The sequence below is a fragment of the Drosophila willistoni genome, assembly GCF_018902025.1.
Source record: "Drosophila willistoni isolate 14030-0811.24 chromosome XL unlocalized genomic scaffold, UCI_dwil_1.1 Seg141, whole genome shotgun sequence".
In the NCBI taxonomy this organism is placed as follows: Eukaryota; Metazoa; Arthropoda; class Insecta; order Diptera; family Drosophilidae; genus Drosophila; species Drosophila willistoni.
In genome coordinates this window covers 13,226,086-13,250,120 of record NW_025814052.1, presented here as the reverse complement: position 1 = coordinate 13,250,120, position 24,035 = coordinate 13,226,086, and the positions used below count along the sequence as shown (strand labels likewise).

Genomic DNA, 24,035 nt, shown 5'->3' with positions numbered 1-24,035 from the left:
AATAGGGCGTTGTAATGAAACTATCGATACACGATGTCATAACCTTCTCGCCGCATTGCTGTGCTTTTCTCTTGCAATTTTATTTTTAACATTTAAATAGCCAGAAATTTAAATGAAAATGTGGAAATTGGGGCATGGCAAGCAACTGCAGCATCGCCTGCAGTCGGCCATTGTCAATGGTGCCCGCCGACTGCAGTCTCAGACTAAAGCAATAACGAACGCTGATGCAGAACCGGAATACCCAGCCATTAAGGATTTGAGTTTCAAGGCAAGAAAAGAGCAGATAGCTGTCGACTGGCACGAAGAGTTGCGGCAAGTGCCGACCATTGAAGAGAAGTTGATCAAAGTGAATATGCCTCGCTATTATGGCTATAAAGTAGTGGAATTAACGGACAAGCAAATCCCATACAATGCCCTGGGATTGACCCAGCACTACACCAGAACTAAGCTCGAAGAAGTACCTGTCAAGGGCAAAGAAGAGGCAACGACAACCGAGCAGAAGCAATTGGAGTCCTTCGTTCAAACTGCCCGAGGAGATTTGATTGAGGCCTTGGAATTCTCTCATGAATTTTATTCGTAAGTCTATCTATAATTTTTGCCATCAACCAGATGTATAAACCAATAATTTTGATTAGGAACCAGTCAGCAGGTCAAGCAGTCGATCCCATTGCCAAGGAACAGGAACTAACTCAAATAATAGTTGAGCAGGTGAATCGAACAATATTGCAGGTGCTGCAGGGTGATTGCCCGCATTTACTGGACGTGGAAGTTGACTACAATCCTCGACATGAAGCCTTCTGGGCTGTGGGTGGCATTGAACCCCCAAAAAATGTGGTCTCCTCCAAAAAGGGTCGTGATTGGCAAAAGGATGATGCAAACGATAAAGTGGTGGATCGTTTAGTGCAATATACTGGCTCCCCCTATCTGTCACTCCGCCATCACCAGCAGCTGCAGCCATGGAAGTCGCCCGAGGAGAGTAACAATATCGAGGAGGCCCAAAAGCTGCCACGTTATACCCATGATGCACGCACCTTGGGCTACAATTGCACCTATCAACATGCAGTCAATGTGCCTGGCTATTGGCCGAATGTCGGCGGCAGTGTAACGACTTTTTCGAACTTTGGTCTCATCTCCTTTCAGTCACGTGCACATTTGGCCACCAAGAGCTTCGCCCGCGATTCCAAGGAGCTGCAGGATGCCCTACATGCCCTCGGCATTCAATCCTCATATGCTTGGCTTCTGGCTCAGGCCAATTACAATGGCTTTAATACCTACAACGACATAACCTATCCCATGAATACCCAAACCATCATAACGAATGGACGTGAGTGGAGTTTCTACGAGTATCAATTGAACACATTACTTCAGCATAGTCGCCATGTTGATGAGAATCCTCGTCTTAATTTCTGTCGCGGCACAGCTCCTTTGCCGCTGTACGGCGAGATCTCTGCTAGTGGTAAAGTGGTGGATTTCAATGAGGCTGCCTTGAACCAGTTGATTGCCTTCTATGTAAATTCCCCTGTCATATCACGTTCCACCGAGGATTTGCAGCCATATGTCCAGAGCAAACTCGCAGACTATGAGAATGTCGAGCAACGCGAATTCATTCAAAAAACTGTGCAGCATTTGTCATCAAAACGTCCCCGACATTTAGAATTACCCGAAATTTATTTGTGGGAGAAAATCTACAAGATTGATCACAAAACGCGACCCATGGAGCCACGTCGTCGCTACTTTGAGCGGGACATCAATCCTTGGCGTCGTACCCTCGATCAACATGATCTGACCTATGTGCCACGTGCAGTTAGGCCGGGAGGTCGTAAGAATCGTGAGGGACGCTTCAAGAAAACCTATTATCCCTAATTTAAGTGCATATTTGTGCTATAGGCAATTTGTTACCAGTAATTTTAATAAAACAAAAATTGTAAATTAAAGCGTCCCCTTAATCTTGATAAAAGAAGCGCGAATTGCAGTTAGCTAAATTACGAAACGGCGGAAGTCCGTTTAATCCTATTGGTCCACTTGTATTCAAGGATCTAATCAGATATTTGTATTGGCGCCTATTACAAAAAACCGATAGGTGTAACTTATCGATTATTATATTTCATATTGACAGCCTGGCGCCCTCTAACTGTTATCGGAGCAAAGCCTATCGAAATAAATCGTTTTACTGTGCGACGTCACTTTGACTTGCGATAACACAGAATGTGCAACGAATGGTCATCGACATCTCTAGCGAAAAATTGATGCGCCAAAATAATATAAACTAATAAAAAATTGGCCAAATAAAACGTCATCAATGGTACTAAATCAATAAACAGTGGCTGAGTGTTTTGCATAAATATAAAAAATCATCAATTACTGCAAATAAATAGTTGTTTTCGTAGAAGAATCATAACAGCCAATCAGGCAACACTGTCATGGGTCTAGGCTACGGCAGGGAGGGGAGAGTCGAGTAGCAAGCCAAGCGCAAAACAATACAAAAATAATGTGAAATGTTGTACAGTAAAAATATTGCAAGAGATAATAATTATTTATAATAAAAGAAAAGTGTAAAAGTGGCGTTTGTAAAGGATTACCTAAATTACGAACGTTATTTTTTTCAAAAAATGCAGGTGAGTGGGTGTAGTGTAATTGTTTTGGAGGGGGTGTTGGTCAATTCGAGAATGTTTACTATAACTTGACACTTTTTTCTCGTCTTCTCTTTTAATTTTTTCTGTTGCGGATTTTAGCAAGTGGATGATCCGCCTTCATTGCCCGTGGGCACGGAGGTCAGTGCCAAGTATAAGGGAGCATTTTGCGAGGCAAAAGTCAGTAAAGTTGTACGAAATATTAAAGTGAAAGTCGCCTATAAGCAGGGCCTGGGCTCGGGAATCGTGTCAGATGATGCCATTAAAGCGCCCACTGGTCAGTTGAGGGTGGGAGCTGTTGTCGAGGTGCGTCACCCGGATCGCAAGGAAACCGTCGAAGCGACCATAACAAAAATTCAGGATTGCTCCCAGTATACGGTGGTGTTTGATGATGGAGATATTACCACATTGCGTCGCACAGCGTTGTGCCTAAAGAGTGGACGTCATTTTAATGAGAGCGAAACGCTAGATCAATTGCCATTAACCCATCCGGAGCACTTTGGCAATCCGGTGGTGGGCGGCAGACGTGGCCGTCGCCGGGGTCAGCTGAACAATGAAGATAGCTCCGATGATGAGGATGAAAGTGAGGCTACCAAGGAGTTGGTTAACGAAAAGGAGGAGCACATTGGCAAGGTCGTGTGTGTGGAAACTGAGACGAAGAAAAAGGACAAGGAAAAATGGTTTCCTGCCCTTGTGGTGGCACCCACTGCCCAGGCCACAGTGCGTATACGTGTGAAGGATGAATATCTAGTGCGCTCCTTCAAGGATGGACGTTATTATACTGTACCGAAAAAAGAGGCCACCGAATTTACACGGGAAGTGGCCGCCGGAAAACAGGATGTGCCTGCTGTGCAGGCAGCTTTGGAGTTCTTAGACAGCAGCATCCTGCCCCCTCATTGGGATCGTGATTCCCTCTTTGGCCTGTCGAATATCTCTAGCGATGATGAGGGCGAAATCGATTCAGACTCCTCCGACGATGAGCCGCATGAGGAAAAGGATCGCTTTGTGGCACAATTATATAAGTATATGGATGATCGTGGCACTCCCCTCAATAAAGTGCCCTCTATACAGAGTCGCGACGTCGATCTGTACCGTTTATTTCGTGCCGTTCAGAAGCGTGGCGGCTACAATCGTGTGACCTCACAAAATCAATGGAAGCTCATTGCCATCCGACTGGGATTCACGCCATGCACGGTGAGTGTGATGAATCTAGTAAAACAGGCCTACAAGAAATTCCTACAACCCTATGGCGACTTCAATCGCAAACTGGGCTGTTCCATGCTGATGACCTCAAGGAATTCAGGGAATCGCAGCAAGGGACGCAGTCTAGTGCGTGCCAATTCTGTGGCCTCGCCCAAACCAGTCGAGACCACTAAAACCGAAACCATCAGCAAATTGGCAGTGCCCAATCAAACCGCCACACCCACACCTCCCACAGCGGCACAATTGGCAGCGGCAGGCGAGGAATCTGAAAACACCAGCGAATCTAGTGTGGTGGTTGAGCCTGTTAAGAAACAACGTAAAGGCTCTGCCGCTGGAGGCAGCGGCGGCGGCGCCAGTGGATCAGGAGCTTCTAATACCGCCAATAGCAGTGCCCAGTCTGGTGGCAAGGTTAAAAGTTTAGTCGAGAAATATGAAGAGAAGTCTTCAGCATCTGCAACAACGGCAGCAGCAGCAGGGGGAAGCAACTCTACTTCTGGTTCATCTTCAGGAGCAGCAGCAGCAGCCACATCATCGACAGCTGCATCTACCAGCAAAGATCCAGAGGGTGATGTGCCGCTGTCCAAGATTAAGGCGGCTGCTGTAGCAGCAGCCGCCGCTGCAGCATCAGCAGCTGCATCAGCAACAGCTGCAACAGCAACCACAGCTGCCACAACTTCAACTGGGGCATCGAGAAAGAGTAGTAGCATCGAAAAGGAACCCACTACCGGCAGCGGCAGCAACTCATCCACCAAGGATACGCAAAGAAGTCGCGATGCCTCACCAGCTACAGGTAAGCAATACAAATTCTTCAGTTGTTCAAGACATTAGCCCCAATATTATCAGGTTGAAATGAATAATTTATTCTATATGTAGCACTCAAAACAAATTAGGATAATAATTTTCACAATCTGGTTGTATATAAAGTTGATTCTTGTGACTATCATCACATTCAATTCACTGAATCCAAATTCTTATCTATAAAAAATAATATTTCGCTCTCTCGCTCTGTGTTTGAGTCAGATTTATTTAACAATTTTCACTTTGACCTTGTGATAGGCATTGGCGAGGACTCCCCTCAAATTCCAAATGTTTTCAAACCTCTCCGGCTGTACATTATAAGCTGAATCCACAGCTTTGGCCCAAATTTCGACATTTTGTCCAGTTTGACTTTTAGCAACGGGCAAATGGACAGTCCACAAGGACCATCCATAGTGGCGTCCGTCTGGAATATTCTCCTGTTCCAATTCCGCTACGTGCCATGTCTGACCATGGTCAATGGTTATATCGACTCGCACAATTTTACGCCCACCTCCGCTCCAGGCATAGCCATGCACTTTAATTTCACCCTTGTCATTCACTTTAATGTGCTCATCCGGCAATGGTGAGCATATGGCCGATGTTACGGGCATTGCTTGAATGGCATCGGCCTTGCTGAAGTCCACAGTATCCCAATCTGTACTCGGACTGAAGCCTTTGTAATCATTTTGTTGCCAATGTGAATCTGATTCTGAATCGGATACCACAATACGCGTCAACCATTTGACATTACGAGCACCCACAGTGCCGGGGACTATCACCCTTATGGGATAGCCATGATCTCGTGTTAATGGCTCATCGTTCATCTCGTAGGCCAGCAGGACATCACCGCGCGGATCTAGGGCCTTGGACAATGGTATTGAGGCACCATACGGATGAGAAGTGGGATCTAGATCAGCACCTTCGAATATCACATGTTTCTTCTCATTCGGCTGTACGCCCTGAGCTTGCAGTAGATCGCATAGACGAGCACCTGACCATTTGGCATTGCCCACAGCTCCAGCACCCCAAGAAAGGCCTGTGAAAGAAAATGCAAAGTATAATTTACTTGATTATAGTAAATATTCCATTTAACCTCACCCTTGACTGGCTTAAACTTGGTCATTTCTGAACGTCGGTTGCCTCCACACATAATGGCCGCTGTCACAGTATGCTTGGGCAATGCCTTTATGTCCTCCAATTTTAATGTCAACTGTTTCGATGAACCTTCCATCTCGATTTCCAGTTCATAATCGTCGGGTGTAATATTAGGCACTGGCAAATGATTACGCACATAGAACAACTTATTGGGAGTATAAAACTGTTCGCCCAACATTCCAATCGGCGGTTCAGCATTAAAAGGGCGCTGAGAGGCCGCCTTTAGTAGGGCATGTCGTTGCGGTTCCTCTGACCAAGGGGAACTCTCTTCTTCATCATCAATATTACTGCCCTCTGGGCGCTCTAGATTACCAATACGAAACGATTCCAATAACTGAAGTATCTCCAGGCTATTGTGTTGCTGATAGATGGCCCAAAATGGATCAATGGCACTGCCAGCAGCCATTAAAATCTTATCGCCACCCGGATGATTGGGGGCAAATTCACTAACATCATAGACACCCAATCCATAGGTTATCCAAACGCCAGTCTCATGTGTATTATGCTGCTGCACTTGCTCCGGTTTATAGGTAGGCAAATCGGTACGTTGTGTCTTATGCCATAATCGTGCCGACTCTTCGGTTACTATATCCAATTTAATTGGCTCAGCTGCGACCACTTTGGAATTGGACTTAGTGTATAGCCAATACCCCAAACTAATACCGCCTAGACAATAAAAAGGATACGCATTTTTCCATCTCTGATTCGTATGCCATTGCTGGTGGTGATCTCCTCCTGATGACGAGACTGAAACGATGCTCAGGGCAAAAACTCTTTGCCTTTGGAGTAACCATTTACTACTCCGACGTATTAGTAAACTCATTGTTATGTAAAACCAAATTAACCAATTATTGTAGGCCTAATCCTTCCTCCAAGTTATCTACATAAAGAGAGAGGCAGGCCTTCTCTTCTCGTTTCTATCTTGTTGTTTTTCACCGGCCTGCCACTACCATTGACAATCTGTGGCCTGGTGGTGGTTGGTGCCGCTCCCAGTCAAGGCCGAGTTTGTTTTATTGATAAGAACAATCTCTTTTATTATACTATATGTGTTTATTAATATAACAAGCTCTAATTTTTAGTGTACGTCAAGTTTGTTTGCCATTTGCTGCGGACTTCGCTGTCTCGCACGCACCTATCTGCTTGTCGCCTTCTAATCGATAAGCTGAATACAATTATCGATAGCCGAAAGTCTATGTTTGCCACCTACACTTACACCTTATGTACAGTGGGACAAAAGAGAAGATGCAAGATAAATACTTCTCTGTAAAGACATAGACATCTTTTTAGGGATTTGAAAAAAATGATTTCGAATTATTAAAAAACTAATTTTGTGGCATAAAATTAGATATCAAAAAAATTAATTGAGCAAATCCACAAATATAATAGGAATAATTACATAGATATTTAAATAAAATCCAAAGCTTATAGGGTATTCAATTAGTCACAATACGGCTAGATAAATTTTTATCGATTGTCAGATTGCGGCAAGTATTAGGTTTTATCGATGCCGCTTAATTAAATGTTCGCTTGAGCCCGGGGAACGTAAAACAAGATATGAAAATGCAAATATTTAACATAAATAAATTGGTAATAATATATTAGTGTATACATACTTAGTATATACATATGTATGTATGTACATATGTATGTATGTACATATGCATGTTAAGATATAAACACACACGCCTATTCTCGCTCTATTTTTCTATCGCTCTCTCTTTCGCCTTCATATTTTTGTTGAACAACTCTCTGTCTTGCCTTTTCTAACTCATGTTTGGCTGTTATTTTGCCAACAGGAACAGCAGTTACAACAACAACAGCAGCAACTACAAGCGCAACAGCAGCACCTTCGTCCTCGTCGTCGACGTCGGCGGCAACAACGAAAAAGGAAAAACATCAACGCAGCAAACAGGTCGAAAAACAACAGCAGCAACAACAACAACAACAGCAGCAGCAACAGCAGCAACAACAACAACAGCAGCAACAGAGAGAACAACAACAGCAGCAACAACAGCAACAGAGAGAACAACAACAACAACAGCAGTCTCAGCCACCACCACCGGATGAAAAGCAGCGCAGTGGCAGCAGCGTTGGCGGCAGCGGTGGCAGCGGAGGCGGAGCTAGCGGTGGACCCGGTGGTAAACGTAAAAAGGATGAAATAACGGTTGTAGAGAAAATTGATACTGGCGATTTTCTTGTTGGCGTTGGGGATAAACTAAAAGTCAATTATCACGAAAAGAAATCACCGAGCTCCCATGGCACCAGCACCTATGAGGCGAAAGTCATTGAGATTAGTGTCCAACGTGGTGTGCCCATGTATTTGGTTCATTATACGGGCTGGAATAATCGCTACGATGAGTGGGTTCCTCGTGAGAGGATAGCCGAGAATTTAACCAAGGGATCGAAGCAAAAGACCCGCACCGTAAGCACAAGCAGTCTGAACAGTGTTGGTGGAGGAGCTGGCGCTACTTCATCTCCTGCTGTTGGTGCTGGTGGTCAGGGGAATAGCGGTAATAGCTCAAATACCGTTAGTGGTGCTGGTAGTCTTGGCGCTAACACCTCCACACAGCCACCTGGCTCCAGTGCCTCTGGACATCAACAGGTGGGCGGAAAAGAGACGAAACCATCATCGAGTCTGGCTGCTGGAGCTGCACAATCACAAACAGGAAGCACAGCTGCTGGAGGTCAAAATCAGAGCACGTTGGTTAAGACAACCGGCAGTTCAACGTCTGGTGGTGGCAATGCCAGCGGAACAGCAGTAACATCGGTTGCCAAACGTGGCCGCGGACGCAGTGATTCGATGCCGCCACGTTCAACCACTCCGTCGTCGGTGGCCTCCAATTCGAGTCGTACCAAATCGCCAGCTGCATCGCAACTGAAGAAACGTCCCACCAGGACACTTACGAACAGCAGCACCAGCAATAACCCAAATCAAAACAGTGGCACCAACAGCAGCAATTCCCGACGCATTTCCGATGCCTCCATGGCCACAGAAAGTGATTCCGATTCGGATGAGCCAGTGCGTCGACCAAAACGGGGACCCCAAGCAGCAGCAGGAGGAGCAGGTGCCAGCAGTAAGGAATCAAAGGCCTTAGGCAAAGGTCCTTCCGCCAAAGGAAGATCGTTGGCGGCTGTGGCGGCGGCGGCTGCCTCTGCTTCCTCGTCCACCACCTCTGTTAATGCAGCTACGACCAACTCATCGGCCACAGTGTCCAGTGCCAATTCAGCACAGAGACGCAGTCCCAGTGACGATGACGACAGTGATGAAGATGCCGAAGAGGAAGAGGAACCACCAGCACAGCCACCCGCAAACAAACCATTGGTCCGTTCACGCGCTTCCACCGGAAATCGTGCCATGAGCAGTGGTGCCGTTTCATCCAAAGGTCGTGACTATGATCTTAGCGAAATACGTTCCGAGCTTAAAGGTTTCCAACCACAACTACAAGTGCAAACCTCAACCAAACTGGCTGATCAAGAGGAGCGCAAAGATCTGGTAAAGAAGGAGTCCATAACGAACGTTGCCCAGGTGGAGGTGGTTAAGAAGGAGGTCAAAATGGAATCCGCCAAAAGTAGTTCAACGGAAATGTCCTCCGAAGCGTCCGATTCGTATGCTGATGAGGATTCACAGTCATCAGATAAGCCAGAGAGGGTGAAGACTAGATTGAAGCAAGAAGAGGTTAAAGTTGAAGAGGCCACCACAACGGAGATTAAAACGGAAGCCACCACGACAACAGCGTCCACGCCAAAAACAGAAATCAAGGAAGAAGATGTTAAGCCTAGCCTAGTAAAGGCTAGCAAAGTAGCTTGCCATGGCGCAATAGGATCAGGAGGAGCAACTGCAGCAGGAGTAGATATCAAGCCGCCTGCGTTTACTTTGCAACGGCATCCAGGCAACAGCTCCTCCTCCTCCTCCTCCGCCGCCGCCGCCGCCTCCTCCTCTGCAGCAGGATCTGCTGTTAGTAGCAGTACCAGCGCTAAATATACATCGGTCATTGTGGAGAAGCCACAAACTACTAGTGGCGTGGCCAGTAAGAAACACACAACAGCACCAGAACAGCAGCATCATCATCATCAAGGGGTGGCAGGGATCAAGAAACAGGCGACATCTGGACAAGAAACTAATAAAAAATTTATTGAACCCATTCATCACAAAGAGATGGCCACATTGAAGGTGGAAATGCCAGCAGCATGTTCGCCAACATCCTCCTCATCGTCATCATCCAGTGGATCGTCGTTCTGTTCGAGTGGCACAACAAGTTCAGCGACACGTTCCTTGCCAGATATGAGTAAGCTGGAGATAAGTGCTCCGACCACAGGGCCATCTTCAACATTGCCACCTCCTCCAGTTAAGGAAAGCAAATATAGTAGCAACACTACCACTACACCCAGCAGCAGCAGCAGCAGCAGCAGCAGCAGTGGAACAATGTCATTGTTACCACAACAGGGAGCCACCGCAGTGGCTTCGTTAGGTGGAGGACTGGGTAACAAGTTGCTCTCTTCGGACATATATGAGTTTATGGACACTGAACCATTTGAATTCGAGAAGCGCATCTCACCCATGGCATCGGGCGGCACATGTACTGTTTCCTCAACCTCAAACTCAGCTCAATCTCAATCCTCAACCTCTGTCATAACACCGTCACCAGTTGCCACCAGTGGTGGACCAAGTGGAACTATAACGACAGCTAGAAAACAAGCTCTTAAAGCCGCCAATAGTGCCCTACAACAGAGTGCAGCAGAGCAGCAGCAGCAGCATAATTTGCCTTCTGTTGTTGGTGGCACATCGAATAGTATGGTGACATCGGCATCCAAACCTAAAAAACGAGGATCTCCCCTTAAGGAAGCTACCCTGGGCCATGTGGATAAGGCTAAGATATTCAAATTAGATACGGATAAGGATAAATCGAAAGATAGAGATAAAGAGAAGGAGAAAACTACTTCAGTTGCAGGAGCTGGAACTGGAGCTGGAGCTGGAGCTGGAGCAGGAGCAGGAACAAATGTAAAAGTGGCCAATGTTGGAGCTACTCCAGCTGCCACATTAACAACTCAACAACCCTCTACATCCTCACCTTCTGTCTCTTCCTCCTCGTCACATTCTTCTGCTCAGCATTTATCATCGACGCCGTTCGATGTATTACGCAAATCGCCTAGCTTTAATCTCAATATGACGGCCCTAAATGAGGAATTGGCCCAGACGGTGCAGGAAACTACTAGAGCTTTAACGGATGCCTTACAGCCACCGACACCCAGTACGCCGCCAAGTAGTAGTACTACAGGAGGAGTTGGAGTAGGAGTAGGAGTAGGACCTGCACATGCAACTGTTTCACCTGCTTCCTCTATTGGCAAAATGACAACACCGCCAGCCCCGGCCGCATCTGCTAGTGGTCCTCCCATCGTTGGCAGTCCCTTCATTGAGACACGCAACGTCTTCGAGCTAAGCACCTCGAACGAGGGCAGTGGCTACAGTTCAGGTGAATCAAAGGATAATAAATTAGAGAAATTGGAAAATGTCAAGATACTACTAGCCGGCGATTTGGATGCTGTTAAATATGAACAGAAGCCGAGCTCCATAGCCGATAAAGTCCTTAAGGCCATCAGTCAAAAGAAGGAAGAGGTAGAGAATAGCAAAAGTAAACCAAATGATGTGGTATCATCGACAACAGTTCCAACATCGTCGTTGCTATCGCCAGTTGTTCTGCCGCCAATTGTTGGACCGCCTGCTCTGGTTCCTGTCTCTGTTACCGCTGCGGATGTAGTATCACCAGGCATTTCGGGAGCTACGGAGAAGCAGCCACTCGAGTTGGTTAGCAGTAACCTGAAACTTTTATGCGAACCCTTGAAAATTCACACTGGCTCGCTGTTAGGGGAGATCTATCGTCCGTCTTCCTCCACAAATAGCCCAGAGACAAAATCGTTGCTAGAATCATCGATGGGCTTGGCCAAGAATAGCGAACTAAGCGAAACCATACAGAAACTGGAATGTGCTATACAGCAAAGAAAGACCCCAGTGGGTATCGGTGGCGTTGGTGGTAGCTCTCTATCCCTGACTGGAACACCGACTGCTGCACATACGCCAAATTCCACAGCGACAGTTGGAGCTGGTGGCTTTTCGGATGAGTCTATGGATAGCACAGACTCGGAACGAAGACTTGTCATTGAGGACTTGGCCGAAGAGCAGACAACTACAAATGATCAAAAGAGTCCCAATTCGGAGGCAACGGCAGCGACAACAACAACAATCGCCACAAAACCAGCAACTCCGACAGCAGCAACATCAACAACAACAGAGCCAGTTAAATTGGAACTACTATCATCTGGGTCCAAACAATTGGATAATGTCCAGGCACCCATTCCCCTCAAGCCGGCTACCAATTTTGTTGGAATCACCCAACCACCGCCATTGGCAAAACTTCATCAGACAATCTCCAAAGAATTGGCAGACAGTGAACAACCGTTGACTGTTAGTCCATCCATTAGTAATCAGCATTTGGCATTGGGTGTGCCCATTATACTACCCGAAATACCGGTTTCCGTGGTAATGAGTCCAAATCTGATTGCCGCCGCTGCATTGCGTCACAGTCCAGGATCTGGAGCAGTGGCTGCTGTTCCTACAGCAGGTTCACCCTCAACTGCAGCTGCGAAAACGATGTCCCCAGTCGTTAACGAATCTTTAACTGGCGGACAAGTGATACTCAAGCCATATACCGCTGGAGCTACAGCTACCGCTTCTGCCCAACCATCCAGCTCATCGGAGGAGACCCAATCGAGTCAGGCATCGATTGCAGCTGCCGTGGCGGTACCACCACGTCCATTTGTTATGTATCCCGCCAAGGAGGTTATCCAAAGCTTAGTAGTGGCCCCGGCAGCCAGTTCACCATTGATCAGTGATCCTCATAATGAATCGATCAATTTACTTTGTGAAGAGACTATACCTGGTAGTCCGGCTCCAAATTATAATAGCAAGGATGACCAAATGCCCGCCACAAACGCGTCAACGACAACCACAACAACATCTACGATACCTTCTGTTGTGGCACCTGCTGGATTGAATGTTGTCGGCGTAACAGTCGGCAGTATGCCCTCTGTTGCCGCCGCATGCAACACATTGTCCCTGTCCGGGATTAGTCCTTTGCCGCCTGATACACCGCCACCAAGTGGCACTATTAATGTAATTTTGAATCCCCAACAACAACAGCAGCAGCAGCAGCATCATCAGCTACCATCACAATCCACAGCGGTTGTCTCATTGGTCCCGGTGCCAGTAGCTGCTGCAAATGCTGCTGTTGCTGCCGCCGCCGCTGTCGGTGGTGTCACCTCCACGTCTGCCCCAAATAGCTCACCCGATTCGGCAAGCCAAGATGATAGTGGCGAGGACATTGCAAGCAATAAGAAGCCCACAATCGAGTTGGAGCAAGAAAATGCCACAAATGCCGCTTGCATAGCTGTAACTGAACCTGTAGGTAATGCTGTTGCTGGTACAAAACGAAAACGGACAAGGAAACAGGTCCAGGACCAAGTAAATGCTGCAGCCGCCGCTGCAACGTCAACGGTAACCTCATCGTCAGCAGCAGCAACTGCTGCCGGCGATTTGCAAACGTTGGGCAAACGCCGACGCCAGGCGGCCAATTTGCAGCGCAAGATTACAGCAACAACAACAGGTAAGTTGAGAGCCAGCCCCTTAAGGTCCACCTTCCAACAAATGGATAATTTGAATTGTTCTTTCTCTGTCCTTTTAGCTGGCTCCGATACCGATGATGCTTCCGATAATGTGGCCAACACACCACAACAACAGCAACGTCATAGCACACGCCAGCAATTGTTGCCGCAAAATTCGAGTCAGCAACAGCAACAGCAGTTGCAACATCATCATCAGCAGCAGCAACAGTCACAGTTGCAGCAGCAGCAGCAGCAACAGTCTGGCAATAGCAATGCATCAGGAGTGAGACCATGTCCATACAATTTCCTTGTAGAATTGGGTAAGTCTTGCATGCAAATCCTACAGCAAGCCGAGTCAACTTACAACGATTTACTTCTATCATTCTATTAGATCCGTCGCTTAGCTCCGATCAGTGTATCTCGATATTGCGGAAACAGATTCAGGATTTGCGCAAAACCTATACCGTTATAAAGGGCGAATTGGCCATCATTGACAGGAGAAGGAAAAAGATGAGACGCCGCGAACGTGAGAAGAAGCAACAGCAAATCCAAAGCCAACAGCAGGGTAAAGTGTGTGCCTAGAGAAGGCTTACCCTGCTGCATGGCGGGGTATAGGGACGGGGAAAGATGCAACCGCATAAATGAATAAGTGAAAAAAAAAAAACAATCAATGTATAAGTTGTATTATGTATATTCAAATTCAAACAGAAACTCTATATATATATAGTATGTATAGGTATACATATATATATATATATCAATTTTTTTTTGTATCTTGTTACAAGTGTAAGATAAACCGTTTATGTACAATTAATCAGAGAAAACTGTTTTAATGTAAGCAAATATACATATAGAAAGAAAAAAACATACAAACATACAAAAAGGAATTGAAAAGAGTAGCCAAAGATTGAATTAGCATTTGCATTGTTATTGAATCGAGTCCTTAGGAAACGGCATAGCCGCCCTCCAAAAGAATGTGATGTCCGTTGACAAAAGTCGATTTGTTGCTCAACAAATAGCCAATGGCATCGACAACTTCCTGCACCTCACAGAAACGATTCAGTGGAATGTGTGCCAAAAGCGGACCACTTTTTGCGGGATCCGACCAATTGTCCCGACCCATTTTGGTGAGCACCACAGTAGGATTAACCGAATTGACGCGAATCTTGCGTGGACCCAGTTCCAGGGCCAATGATTTGGTCAACGAATCCAAGGCAGCTTTGGTGGCACTGTAGGCGGTATGGCCGGCAAATGAACGACTTGCCGCTATCGAGGAGACATTCACGATGCTGGAGCCATTACGCAGTTTGGGCAACAGAGCTTGGGTCACATTGAACACGGCCTTAATGTTGACATTAAAGTGACTACAAAGTAACAAGTTTCATTAGTGAGTTAACAATTTGACTGTTTCTTTTTACTTACGTATCAAAATCCTTTTCGGTAAGCTCTTCGAATGGCTTTATAATGGCCACACCGGCATTGTTTACCAAACCATCCAATTGTGGCACCTTGGCCAAAGTCTCTTTAACCTGGTCCCAATGGGCCAGATCTAGTTTAAGGGTTTGAATGTGCTTGGGATCATATGAAGCCAGTTCCTTGAGCTGGGCATCGTTACGGGCCACGGCAATTACTGTGGCACCCGCTTTGGCCAATTCCTGGACAAGCGCATGACCAATGCCGGAACCTGTTCCAGTTACCAAAATAACCTTATCCTTGAGATCGTCCCACATTGTTCCTAGTGGCTTACCAGTTCTCAACTGAATTTAATAAGTTTTATTGCGGTTGTGGCTAAATTGTGGAATATTCCGATGCCCTCTGAGCGTCCGTGCGGGGGCCCAGTTTCGTTTAGGTGATCTACAGAGAGCCAGAGAGGCGGAGTGAGAGAGTTGGAGAGATCAAATTTAGAATTAGAAATGTGCTATCACTTTTCTTCTCTCTCTCTCACTTTACTAATCTGGTTTCCTATTCCCCCTCCCTTTGGTGTTTCTCTCTCACTTGCCGGTTTCTACTTTTTATACCCATCAGCTAGTATTGATTGTTGGGCATATTCGCTAAAACTTCAAACAGTCTATGTAAATGTGAAAAGTATGTTGAGGAAAAGTAAAAGAATAGTTTAGGAATATAAAATGATCAAATTGATATCAAACCTTTTATATTTTCTGGTTGCAGTTGAATCACAAGCAGAAGATGATTTAAACATTATAATTTTGAAAATTTTATATTCATCTTACCTTCTGATATAGGTTATCTTGAAGTCGTAGCCCCAACTAATTATGTGGGGAACTAGAGCTAGGGCATTAAAAGTCATTTGAGCTACTTCTCTCTCTTGTGCTTGATTTATAAGAATGCATGAATATTTGTTTATTTTTATGATACCCCCCGCACCTTCTTACCAACAGCAGAGAAACAAAAAGACGTCAATAGCTGATTAGAATAGATTATAAGCTGAACTTGTGAGTCTATCTAAGAGTCAATCGTTCAGATAAGTCGAGAGACAACAGCCGGATGTCAAGTAATTAGCATTTAAAACAAAACCGACCAACTATGGGGATGTAAATTAAGCTTCCCAAGAGAAATAACTGAGAATTATTGAAATCTATTCAAGGAATTGCCACCTACCAAATCAATGATATTGAATTTAGAATATACAAATATTAGTAGAGGATAATGATAATGGATATTTGGGGATCGGATCGTAGATTGATAAAGATTGTTTTTTTAATTTCCAGAATTTACATGTAAAATTTACATTTATCGAGCTTACTTTTAAACAAACGTTGGTTAAATGTAAACTTTGAATTGAATTAATTTCAATAACGTTTACCAGAGGGCGCCAATGTGAAGTGTGGGCGCCAAATTCAAAATGAAATGAGTTTGTTAGCTATAGAAACCTAGACAAATGAGTAATTCAATGTGTCAAGACTTAAGGGATTTCTTATCTTTATGACTCGAAAGTGCTTACATTTGTAGGTACTTTTATGAATTTCTAAGAATAGTTTATGAGTTTTAAACGATTTCCGGCCCACTGTGTAAATATATATAAATGGGCTTGGGTTGATTGTTGGCATTTAAGCTATATCATTTTGAAATTGTTTTAGTCGGCCAACTATTTATGACACCCCTCAAATATCAATTGATAAAGACCTCTCGCTAGATATCAGACAAATATATGTACATATGTGTACCTATGCGAGTGTGTTGGTTAGGCGGGTTCTCCTGCCGGCTTGCCGTCTTGCCGTCTTGATAAGCACTTAGTGGAAATTTTACAACCCCAACTAAAATTCCCTGATAAAGCGTGACATACAAAAAGAGCAAACAATTTATTAAATTATAGAGAGAGAGCACAGCAACAGAAAATACAAAAAAAAAGGAAAATAAAATATATTAAAATTGGTTTCTAAACGCGCACCAGGACCTCGTAGTGCTCGAGCTTTACCTCCTCTCCTCCGAAGGGAATGTAGATGCCACCATGGGATGGATGAATTTTGCCAACTGTGATGCTATCACAATAATTGGCACGACCCACGAAAAGCTTCTCGCCATCCACATTGGTGCCCGAAGAGACGGCATCGGGATGAACATTGCCATGCGAGGCAGGTATCCATTGATAGCCACCGCCCACCAGGATGGCAACATCGGTCAGTTCGTGTTCCTTTTGGCCGTAGGCAACGTAGGCAGTACCCTTAGCGGGCACAACTTTAGCTGGCATTAGATCACCATTGCGAAATACACGACCCACATAGATGGCATCGCCGTTTGAGTCATGGCCAGCGACCAAAGCACCGGGCGGCACATCGGAGGCCGTTGTGTCGACCCAGCGTTCGGGCTGGGAGAGGACTTCATAGGCAAATATTTTCACCTCATCGGAATCGTATGGTATATAGAGACAACCATGAGAGGGATGAACTTTTCCGACTGTTAGGCTGCCAGCGTGATAGCCACGACCAGCATACAACCATTCACCATCCACATTCTGGCCAACTTTGACGGCACCAGGCGGCACAGCTCCATTCTCCGCTGGCAGCCACTCATAGTTATAGCCACTCAATACTTCGTAGTTCTCCAGTTCATGCTCCTGCCGGGCATAGGCCACATAGGCCTTACCCTTATTGGGAATCACCTTGGCTGGGAGCATATCATTGCTAAAGAATGCTCGTCCAATATAAATGGTATCGCCGTCTGAATCATGTCCAGCAACCACAGCGTTTTGTGGCACACTCCCGTGGCTATAATGCATCCATCTGTGTTCTGAGATGGGAATGGGGACAAATGCATCAAAGACATTTCATTCCATTTAGATTTTTAACTCACCGGCCATTGCTTTGGATTGTTGGTAAGTCTTCACCTGTCAAGTATAACCAGCTAACTGAAAATTATTGTTAAATTTACCAATTTAATTGGTATTTCATGTGTTTCTTTCTTCAATGGGCTCTCCTTATCAGTGATAGTCTGCGGTCTCGTAGATAATAGAACCTTTTCTGGTATACCCTTGCCAAGAGAAAAAGCATATTCATTTTGGTCAGTCTCTTTACAATATACATATATACAGCTAGTTGATCTGATTTTAAATTCATTCACAGTCTTAATATAGCCACTTGATCCGACTACTAGACTTTGGCATAAAATGCTTTCGAAATTGCCATTAGTTCTTTAGTTGTACAAAAGCAAAAGTGTATTCATATGATGGCATTAACTTTGTCTGACCCTCTTCGATATTATAATTTTTTTTTTGCATGACTCTTTCAAATTTTGGTAATGGGAGTCCCGACTGTAATACGATTTCATGAATACCAATTGCTTGTTGATTGAAAAACACTTTAGGCTCAATGGTCAAATCGGTTTTTTAGGGACTTTTTTTTTTAGTAAGTCATAAAAATGTCAACAGCTTTAATTTAAAGGAAAAATAATCTTTTTCTTAACTATTAGTGATTCTTGTGGGAATTTAAAAACCTAATATTATGTTGTCAATCTTCTTTGTGGTTTAGTTTTATGTTTTAAAAAAAAACTTTGATAAATTATTTAGAATTTAAAAAACATCTTTTGGACATTACTTCATGAAAAGATAAAATTTTGTATTTTCGAATTTTCGTAACAACTGAAATATTCTTAAAGATATTAAAATCTAGATTATCATTAAGAAATATGTATATTGTGATGGAATCATGTTAAAAGTGTTAAAGTTAGTGGTTTTCTTTTTTTCTTTGGTTATTTTATTAATTTGTTTAACTAGGCGCATTGTAAGTCATGAAGTTAGTTTTGAAATACAAAAAACGTGTGCCTAGTCGGTGTATAGAAGCTATGTTAACTTTCCGCTCCCAATTCACATCCGTCTGCAACGAGGGCAATTGACTCTCGGTTTTTTTTTTAGTTTCTCTCTTCTGTTTTTTTTGTCCTTATTTCATTTGGATGGGTGTTGCCCAGTGGTCCAGTGTGTGCAGTTTGTGGTTTCGCTTTTTGGCCACCAATGCGGAAGGACCGAGTAGGTCATTTACTTTTGGCGGGCCCTCATTCTCTGAATGCCAACCAAATGTCCGCCAAAAATTCCTCCCGCCCCTCTAACCATACCTTTGTTCGAAAACGAAAATAGACTAAGTCTGTCTAGTCACTGGCTGAACGGGCTGCGGTTTGCCATGCACTCTCGTCTCGGTCTCGGTCTCGGTCTGGACATATCTGCTAATGGATGCCCAGGACCTGATGCTAAATAAAAAACACTAGCAGGACCAGCAGCAGCAGCAGCAGTAGAGCAACATTCAGACGAATTAATGATGCGTGGTGCAGACCCAAACTGGCATCACTTAAAGTGCTTTTAAAGTGTAACTTCAATTGTGTGTAGGTCCTATGATTTCGATGAAATGACAGTCATCTGGTAATGCGTAATTACAGTCAGCCAGCGAAAGAACAAATAAAAAAGACCAGATGAAGCCGATAGGAGGCAGGAGACGGGAGACAGGAGGCCAGCCAGCTGCTTCCACTGATGTTGCACTGATTACTTAAAGGCTCATTTGGTTCGTCCGAATAGAATGGCACACAACAGGCAAACAGACAACAGCAAAAACAGCATCGGCATAACCATCAGATCTCGCTCTTTCAATTGTTTCCATTGCGGTTGCCGTCTGGCAATTTTCTGTCTAGTTGACTTAACCCTTGGGCACCCCCTTCGTCAATTCCAACTATGTATATCCATCAGCACCCTTTATTTCTTGTTGCCTTGCCACCATCACCCATCATCATTCTTTCGCTCTTGACTCGCTCTGTCCATGTTATGATTCGAGAAAAACTTTTCTGCGTGCACTGGGCCTTAATTCTGAGAATGATGCGGTTGGTTTTTCATTTCTTTCTTCCTCTTTTTTTTTGCCACAAACAACTTTAATATTTCAGAGATGAAAGAAATACCCAGATGACGACGCCTCGGTTAACGCAAAAGGTTTACTTTGCCCTTAAACACACACGTTCTCCATGTCTAGAGTTTATGGGAAAGTTAAATGATAGTGACGAAGATATTTTGTTTTAATATTTGATCAACTTGTATGTTTTAACTTGGCTTTAACAACATCCAACAACATTTGAATAAGCTCAGTTTCGATTTCAAAAATATATTTGCGGTGATTTCCGATGAGGGCATGTTGGGCAAAAATTATTCTAAATACTGACATTTCGGGGATGTCCAGAAAGACACCTACTAACCTTAACCCTAAACTTGTAGAAGATATTAATAAAAATTAACAATTCCTTTCAGTTTTTGATAAACACTTGAAACGTTTTTATAGACCATGAAAGGCAGATGAAAAACTAGGATTGACTATTAAAACGGTGTCTGGTAATGAATCCTAAGAACTTTTAATACTTTTTTTTTATTATATAATGACGTAACCCTTACTTTAGCTGAGTGAACTTTGCACTAACTATAAATGACAGCTATAGGCTTAAATATATTATTTTGCAGTAGGTAAGCTCTATGGAGGTAAAACTATAAACAAATGGTTGCCTACTTTTGGGGCTGCTTTGAAAGTGTTTGCTAGACCTCAACAATAAAACAATAAAAAGTGCTTAAAGTTATTTGAACATGTTTATCTTTTTTTATGGTGTCCATTTTGACTATTAAAGCTATTTATTTCTTATTTAGTTGTTTAGTTCCATCTCAGCCGGATGCAGTTTATCGACCACAAAGTGAAAAAGCAATACAAACTTTTAATTATACTTTATTGCGGCGGTATTTTAAATTTTTATGTCCTTTTTGTGTGTTTTTGCTTGTTTTGTGCTGCTTTCTGCATTTTCACTTTTATTTTTATTTTTTTTTTCTGTACTTTTCACTTGTCGGCAGTAACGAAATCCTAGCAGTTTCCATTTCCAGGGGCATCCTGTCAAACAAACAAACAAACAAACAAGCAAAGAGTTGTCCTCGTTCTCATTTCGCATCCGTTCTGGCAGAGTTCTTGAGTTTTCGTACAACTTGATGCTATTCACACTCACACACACGCACACTCACACACACACACAAACATTTCGCTGACAAAATTGAACTCGGCCCAAGTGACAGACAAAGATGGGAAAGATGGCATGGGATTGGATTGGATGGAGCAATGAGAACAACTTGTTGAATTTTGCTTCGTATTTGATTGGGCTTTGTGGTGGGTGGGGGGATCGGAGTGGGATTCCTTTCTGTTTGTTGCTTAATTATATCGATTGAGAAACAGAAAGTGGCTACAACAAAAGACAAAAACATAAATAGAGAAAAGAAAGAAAAGGGAAAAGCAGACACAAGTAATAAAGTGAATACAACAAGCTGAATAAAAGAAGCAATAAAAGAAATGCTTCAACTTTTTAGCCCCCATACACCCATACACACACACACACACATACAAATAGTAAAATTGTTGTCGCAAAAACTTTGCATTCCCCATTGGGCAATCATTTCAACAGTTTAGTTTTAACTACATTTTAGTGTTGTGTGCATTTTATTATCAGATAAAAAACAAATCGCAACAAGTATAAGTGATAATGCCGACTTTGCTACACCCTACACTTGTGCATTAACTAAATTACACTGATTTAACTAAAGTCAAATCAAGTTTCACAACGAATTTCTTCCAAGTATTTGTTTCCACCATAAGATGAGAAGAAAACCAAGCACGATTCCAATATTAATTATTAATCTTTGGTTCAAGACTTCAAATGCTCTGTTGTCACTGCACCATGTCTTACACAGGATCGATAACTCGAAAGTGAGTTATCGATCATTACTTCAACATAATTTAAGAAGTCTTCGTTTGCCCAATCTTAGGCATATTCCCACAGACAAGTCACAGTAACTTAGTTGTAAGTTTTAGAATTATAAGTCACATTTAGTAAGGTGTGTTGGTTTATTTCAAAACTATTTGCATAATGGACACTTTATTGCCTTAAATTGTGACTCTTTTAATGTAGTTAAATGCCAAGAAATACATTAAGGCCAGCTTGAATTGTGTTGGCCTAAAAGGAATCATTTTAAAGGTTGAAGTACTAAAGCCTTTTTAGCTGACAGCTCTTTATTCCAAGGAAGTTCTTTTTTTAGACAACCCCTCGATAACTAAAAAATCAAGAAATCATCAACCAAAACCCAAAGTTGCTGGTATATACATAAGTTTAGAAAACAAAGAAATGAGTTTCAAAAATATATTCTTATGATAAGACAAAAAAAAAAAAAAATCTGTTAATTACAAACTAATTGTAAGATTTCAGCTAAACTTTTGAGTTCAAATTTGACATTATTCACACATGATTTCGATCATTTTGAATTTGAAATTTCAATATTTATAATAATCGTTTTTAATTGGCCAAAGGAAATTCTCGCCTGATATAGTTGAATAAAAAAACTAAACCTGTCCAGTTAATTCCTCATCGAAAATGGTTTTTGGAGGCGATGCAGTGACATCTGCTCGGACCGTGTAGTCTGTGTCATTGATGCTGTAATAGATGGTGAAATAACGTCCCGTTTGTATGGGCAATGAATAGAATCCCTTTTGCTGGAATGTATCATTCGATGTGCTTGTTGTTGTCTTCTGATAGATTACATGTCCACTGCTGATGATGAAGCGCAACTCCTGTGAGCCATCGTCATTGCGGCGTGAGTTCTGTTTCATAATCTGCACCAGATTAATTTGGGTTGGCGTTTGTGTTTGGGTCTGCGGCCGGCGTACCTGTGTCTGTGGCTTAATCGCGATTGGCAATGATAACAATGGCTCGCAACGACAATTGAGCTTCTGGGTAATGGGACATTGGGCTATGGGATTGCCGCCGACGCCGCCGCCACCAATGGGAGCTGGGATATTGGCCACTGGGCTGCCGCCAAGATTACCAAGATTACCCAAACCAAGATTGCCCAAATTGAGGCCGCCCAAGGTGCCAAAACCGCCGCCTAAAGAACCTAATCCCAAACCGCTTACCAGATTGGGAAAGGCTGGCAAATTGCTAATCAGAGTGCCAAATATTGGTAGATTCTGGCTAAAATTTGGCAAAAAACCCGGCGGTTGTTGATTCTGTGTGTTCGCAGTGGCAGCCACCGGAGTGACCACTGTGATGGGCTGCACAGGTTGAAGCGTTTGCAATGGTGGAAGCGGTTGCAACGGTTGCAATGGCTGCAATGGCTGCAACGGTGTGGCAACATTTAAGCCATCAAAGAAAATGGGAAATGTGGTGCCAGCTGTAGTTCCCGTTCCACCATTCCCCACTTGGTTGGTCTGCAAAAGTTTTTATGAAAATTGCACAAATTATTTCAATTTGCACACTTAAACTTTTCTCTCCTCTCCTCTCCTCTCCTCTCCAGAGACTTACCAATTGCCGCTTATCCCGTCGTTCCATACTTTCCGTAGAAGTCGTCGGTGGCCCCTCCGTTGTGGTTGCCGCCGTGGTGGTCACCTTTGGCATCGTCTCGGCTCCGATAAGAACCGTGGTGGCTCCCATCATCAGTATCAGAATTAAACTCAGATAGGTTTTCATGTTGATTCACTTGCTTTGGAACTTCAACTTTTCAACTGCATCCAATTGGTCGACTGGTATCACTTTATATAGAGTTTAAGCCGAAAAGAGTGCGCATTTCTTTTATGTGATCAGGTTTTTAGTTTCGTTCGGAGGGCACACATTAAGGAACCTGTTACTCAGTGAAAGAACATCAAATTTTGAAACAAGATTAAGTGCTAAAGTATTTAATTGATTGAGATTATTACCAATTATCAAATGAAACACACAAAATAATGATCGACTCATGTCCTGGGCTACAAATTTTTTAAGGAATCCTTTAAAGAATCAAAAAGCTGCAAATTTCTAGGGAACAAACTTATGTGGACGCCCCTAGGAATCGTCCTATAAAAATCATCAAAGAATCCACAAGGAATTCCTCAAGAACAATGTCCTTGGGAACATTTCTCATTGTCGCTAGAGAATTCTCGGATAAGGCGTATACTTAAGAAGTAAGATACAAATATTTAGATTACATCAAAGACTGTTTGCTCTTTGCTTTTCCTTTCTCTCTCTCTCTCAGAGTGTCCTGCTCTTGCTTGAATGATTTATGATTTTTGCTTAATTAATTTGTACTTAATTGTATTTGAAATTAAATTT

The 24,035-nt window shown here is 43.5% G+C and overlaps 6 protein-coding genes across 6 annotated transcripts; 2 read left to right on the top strand and 4 right to left on the bottom strand.

Moving 5' to 3' along the window:
• The first annotated feature begins 22 nt into the window (after nt 1-22).
• On the top strand, nt 23-1,934 carry LOC6641365 (28S ribosomal protein S30, mitochondrial). Its single transcript, XM_002064254.4, has 2 exons — nt 23-576; nt 636-1,934. Exons 1-2 carry the CDS (start codon nt 113-115, stop codon nt 1,861-1,863), a joined length of 1,692 nt encoding a protein of 563 aa, XP_002064290.2. The 5' UTR covers nt 23-112; the 3' UTR covers nt 1,864-1,934.
• A 263-nt stretch (nt 1,935-2,197) lies between these two features.
• Nucleotides 2,198-14,172, top strand: LOC6641133 (platelet binding protein GspB). Its single transcript, XM_023175187.2, has 6 exons — nt 2,198-2,615; nt 2,733-4,623; nt 7,607-7,733; nt 7,911-13,444; nt 13,523-13,762; nt 13,834-14,172. Exons 1-6 carry the CDS (start codon nt 2,610-2,612, stop codon nt 14,022-14,024), a joined length of 7,989 nt encoding a protein of 2,662 aa, XP_023030955.1. The 5' UTR covers nt 2,198-2,609; the 3' UTR covers nt 14,025-14,172.
• On the bottom strand, nt 4,670-6,929 carry LOC111518473 (sulfite oxidase, mitochondrial). Its single transcript, XM_023175185.2, has 2 exons — nt 5,730-6,929; nt 4,670-5,667 (listed from the first exon to the last, which is right to left on the bottom strand). The coding sequence occupies exons 1-2, from the start codon at nt 6,607-6,609 to the stop codon at nt 4,856-4,858; spliced, it is 1,692 nt and encodes a 563-aa protein (XP_023030953.1). The 5' UTR covers nt 6,610-6,929; the 3' UTR covers nt 4,670-4,855.
• A 75-nt stretch (nt 14,173-14,247) lies between the features above and the next one.
• On the bottom strand, nt 14,248-15,313 carry LOC6641132 (L-xylulose reductase). Its single transcript, XM_002064250.4, has 2 exons — nt 14,865-15,313; nt 14,248-14,806 (listed from the first exon to the last, which is right to left on the bottom strand). The coding sequence occupies exons 1-2, from the start codon at nt 15,170-15,172 to the stop codon at nt 14,386-14,388; spliced, it is 729 nt and encodes a 242-aa protein (XP_002064286.1). The 5' UTR covers nt 15,173-15,313; the 3' UTR covers nt 14,248-14,385.
• A 1,418-nt stretch (nt 15,314-16,731) lies between these two features.
• LOC6641131 lies at nt 16,732-17,799 on the bottom strand. Its single transcript, XM_002064249.4, has 2 exons — nt 17,754-17,799; nt 16,732-17,690 (listed from the first exon to the last, which is right to left on the bottom strand). Exons 1-2 carry the CDS (start codon nt 17,758-17,760, stop codon nt 16,840-16,842), a joined length of 858 nt encoding a protein of 285 aa, XP_002064285.1. The 5' UTR covers nt 17,761-17,799; the 3' UTR covers nt 16,732-16,839.
• A 4,495-nt stretch (nt 17,800-22,294) lies between these two features.
• On the bottom strand, nt 22,295-23,417 carry LOC6641130. Its single transcript, XM_002064248.1, has 2 exons — nt 23,253-23,417; nt 22,295-23,158 (listed from the first exon to the last, which is right to left on the bottom strand). Exons 1-2 carry the CDS (start codon nt 23,415-23,417, stop codon nt 22,295-22,297), a joined length of 1,029 nt encoding a protein of 342 aa, XP_002064284.1.
• Nucleotides 23,418-24,035: the final 618 nt, after the last annotated feature.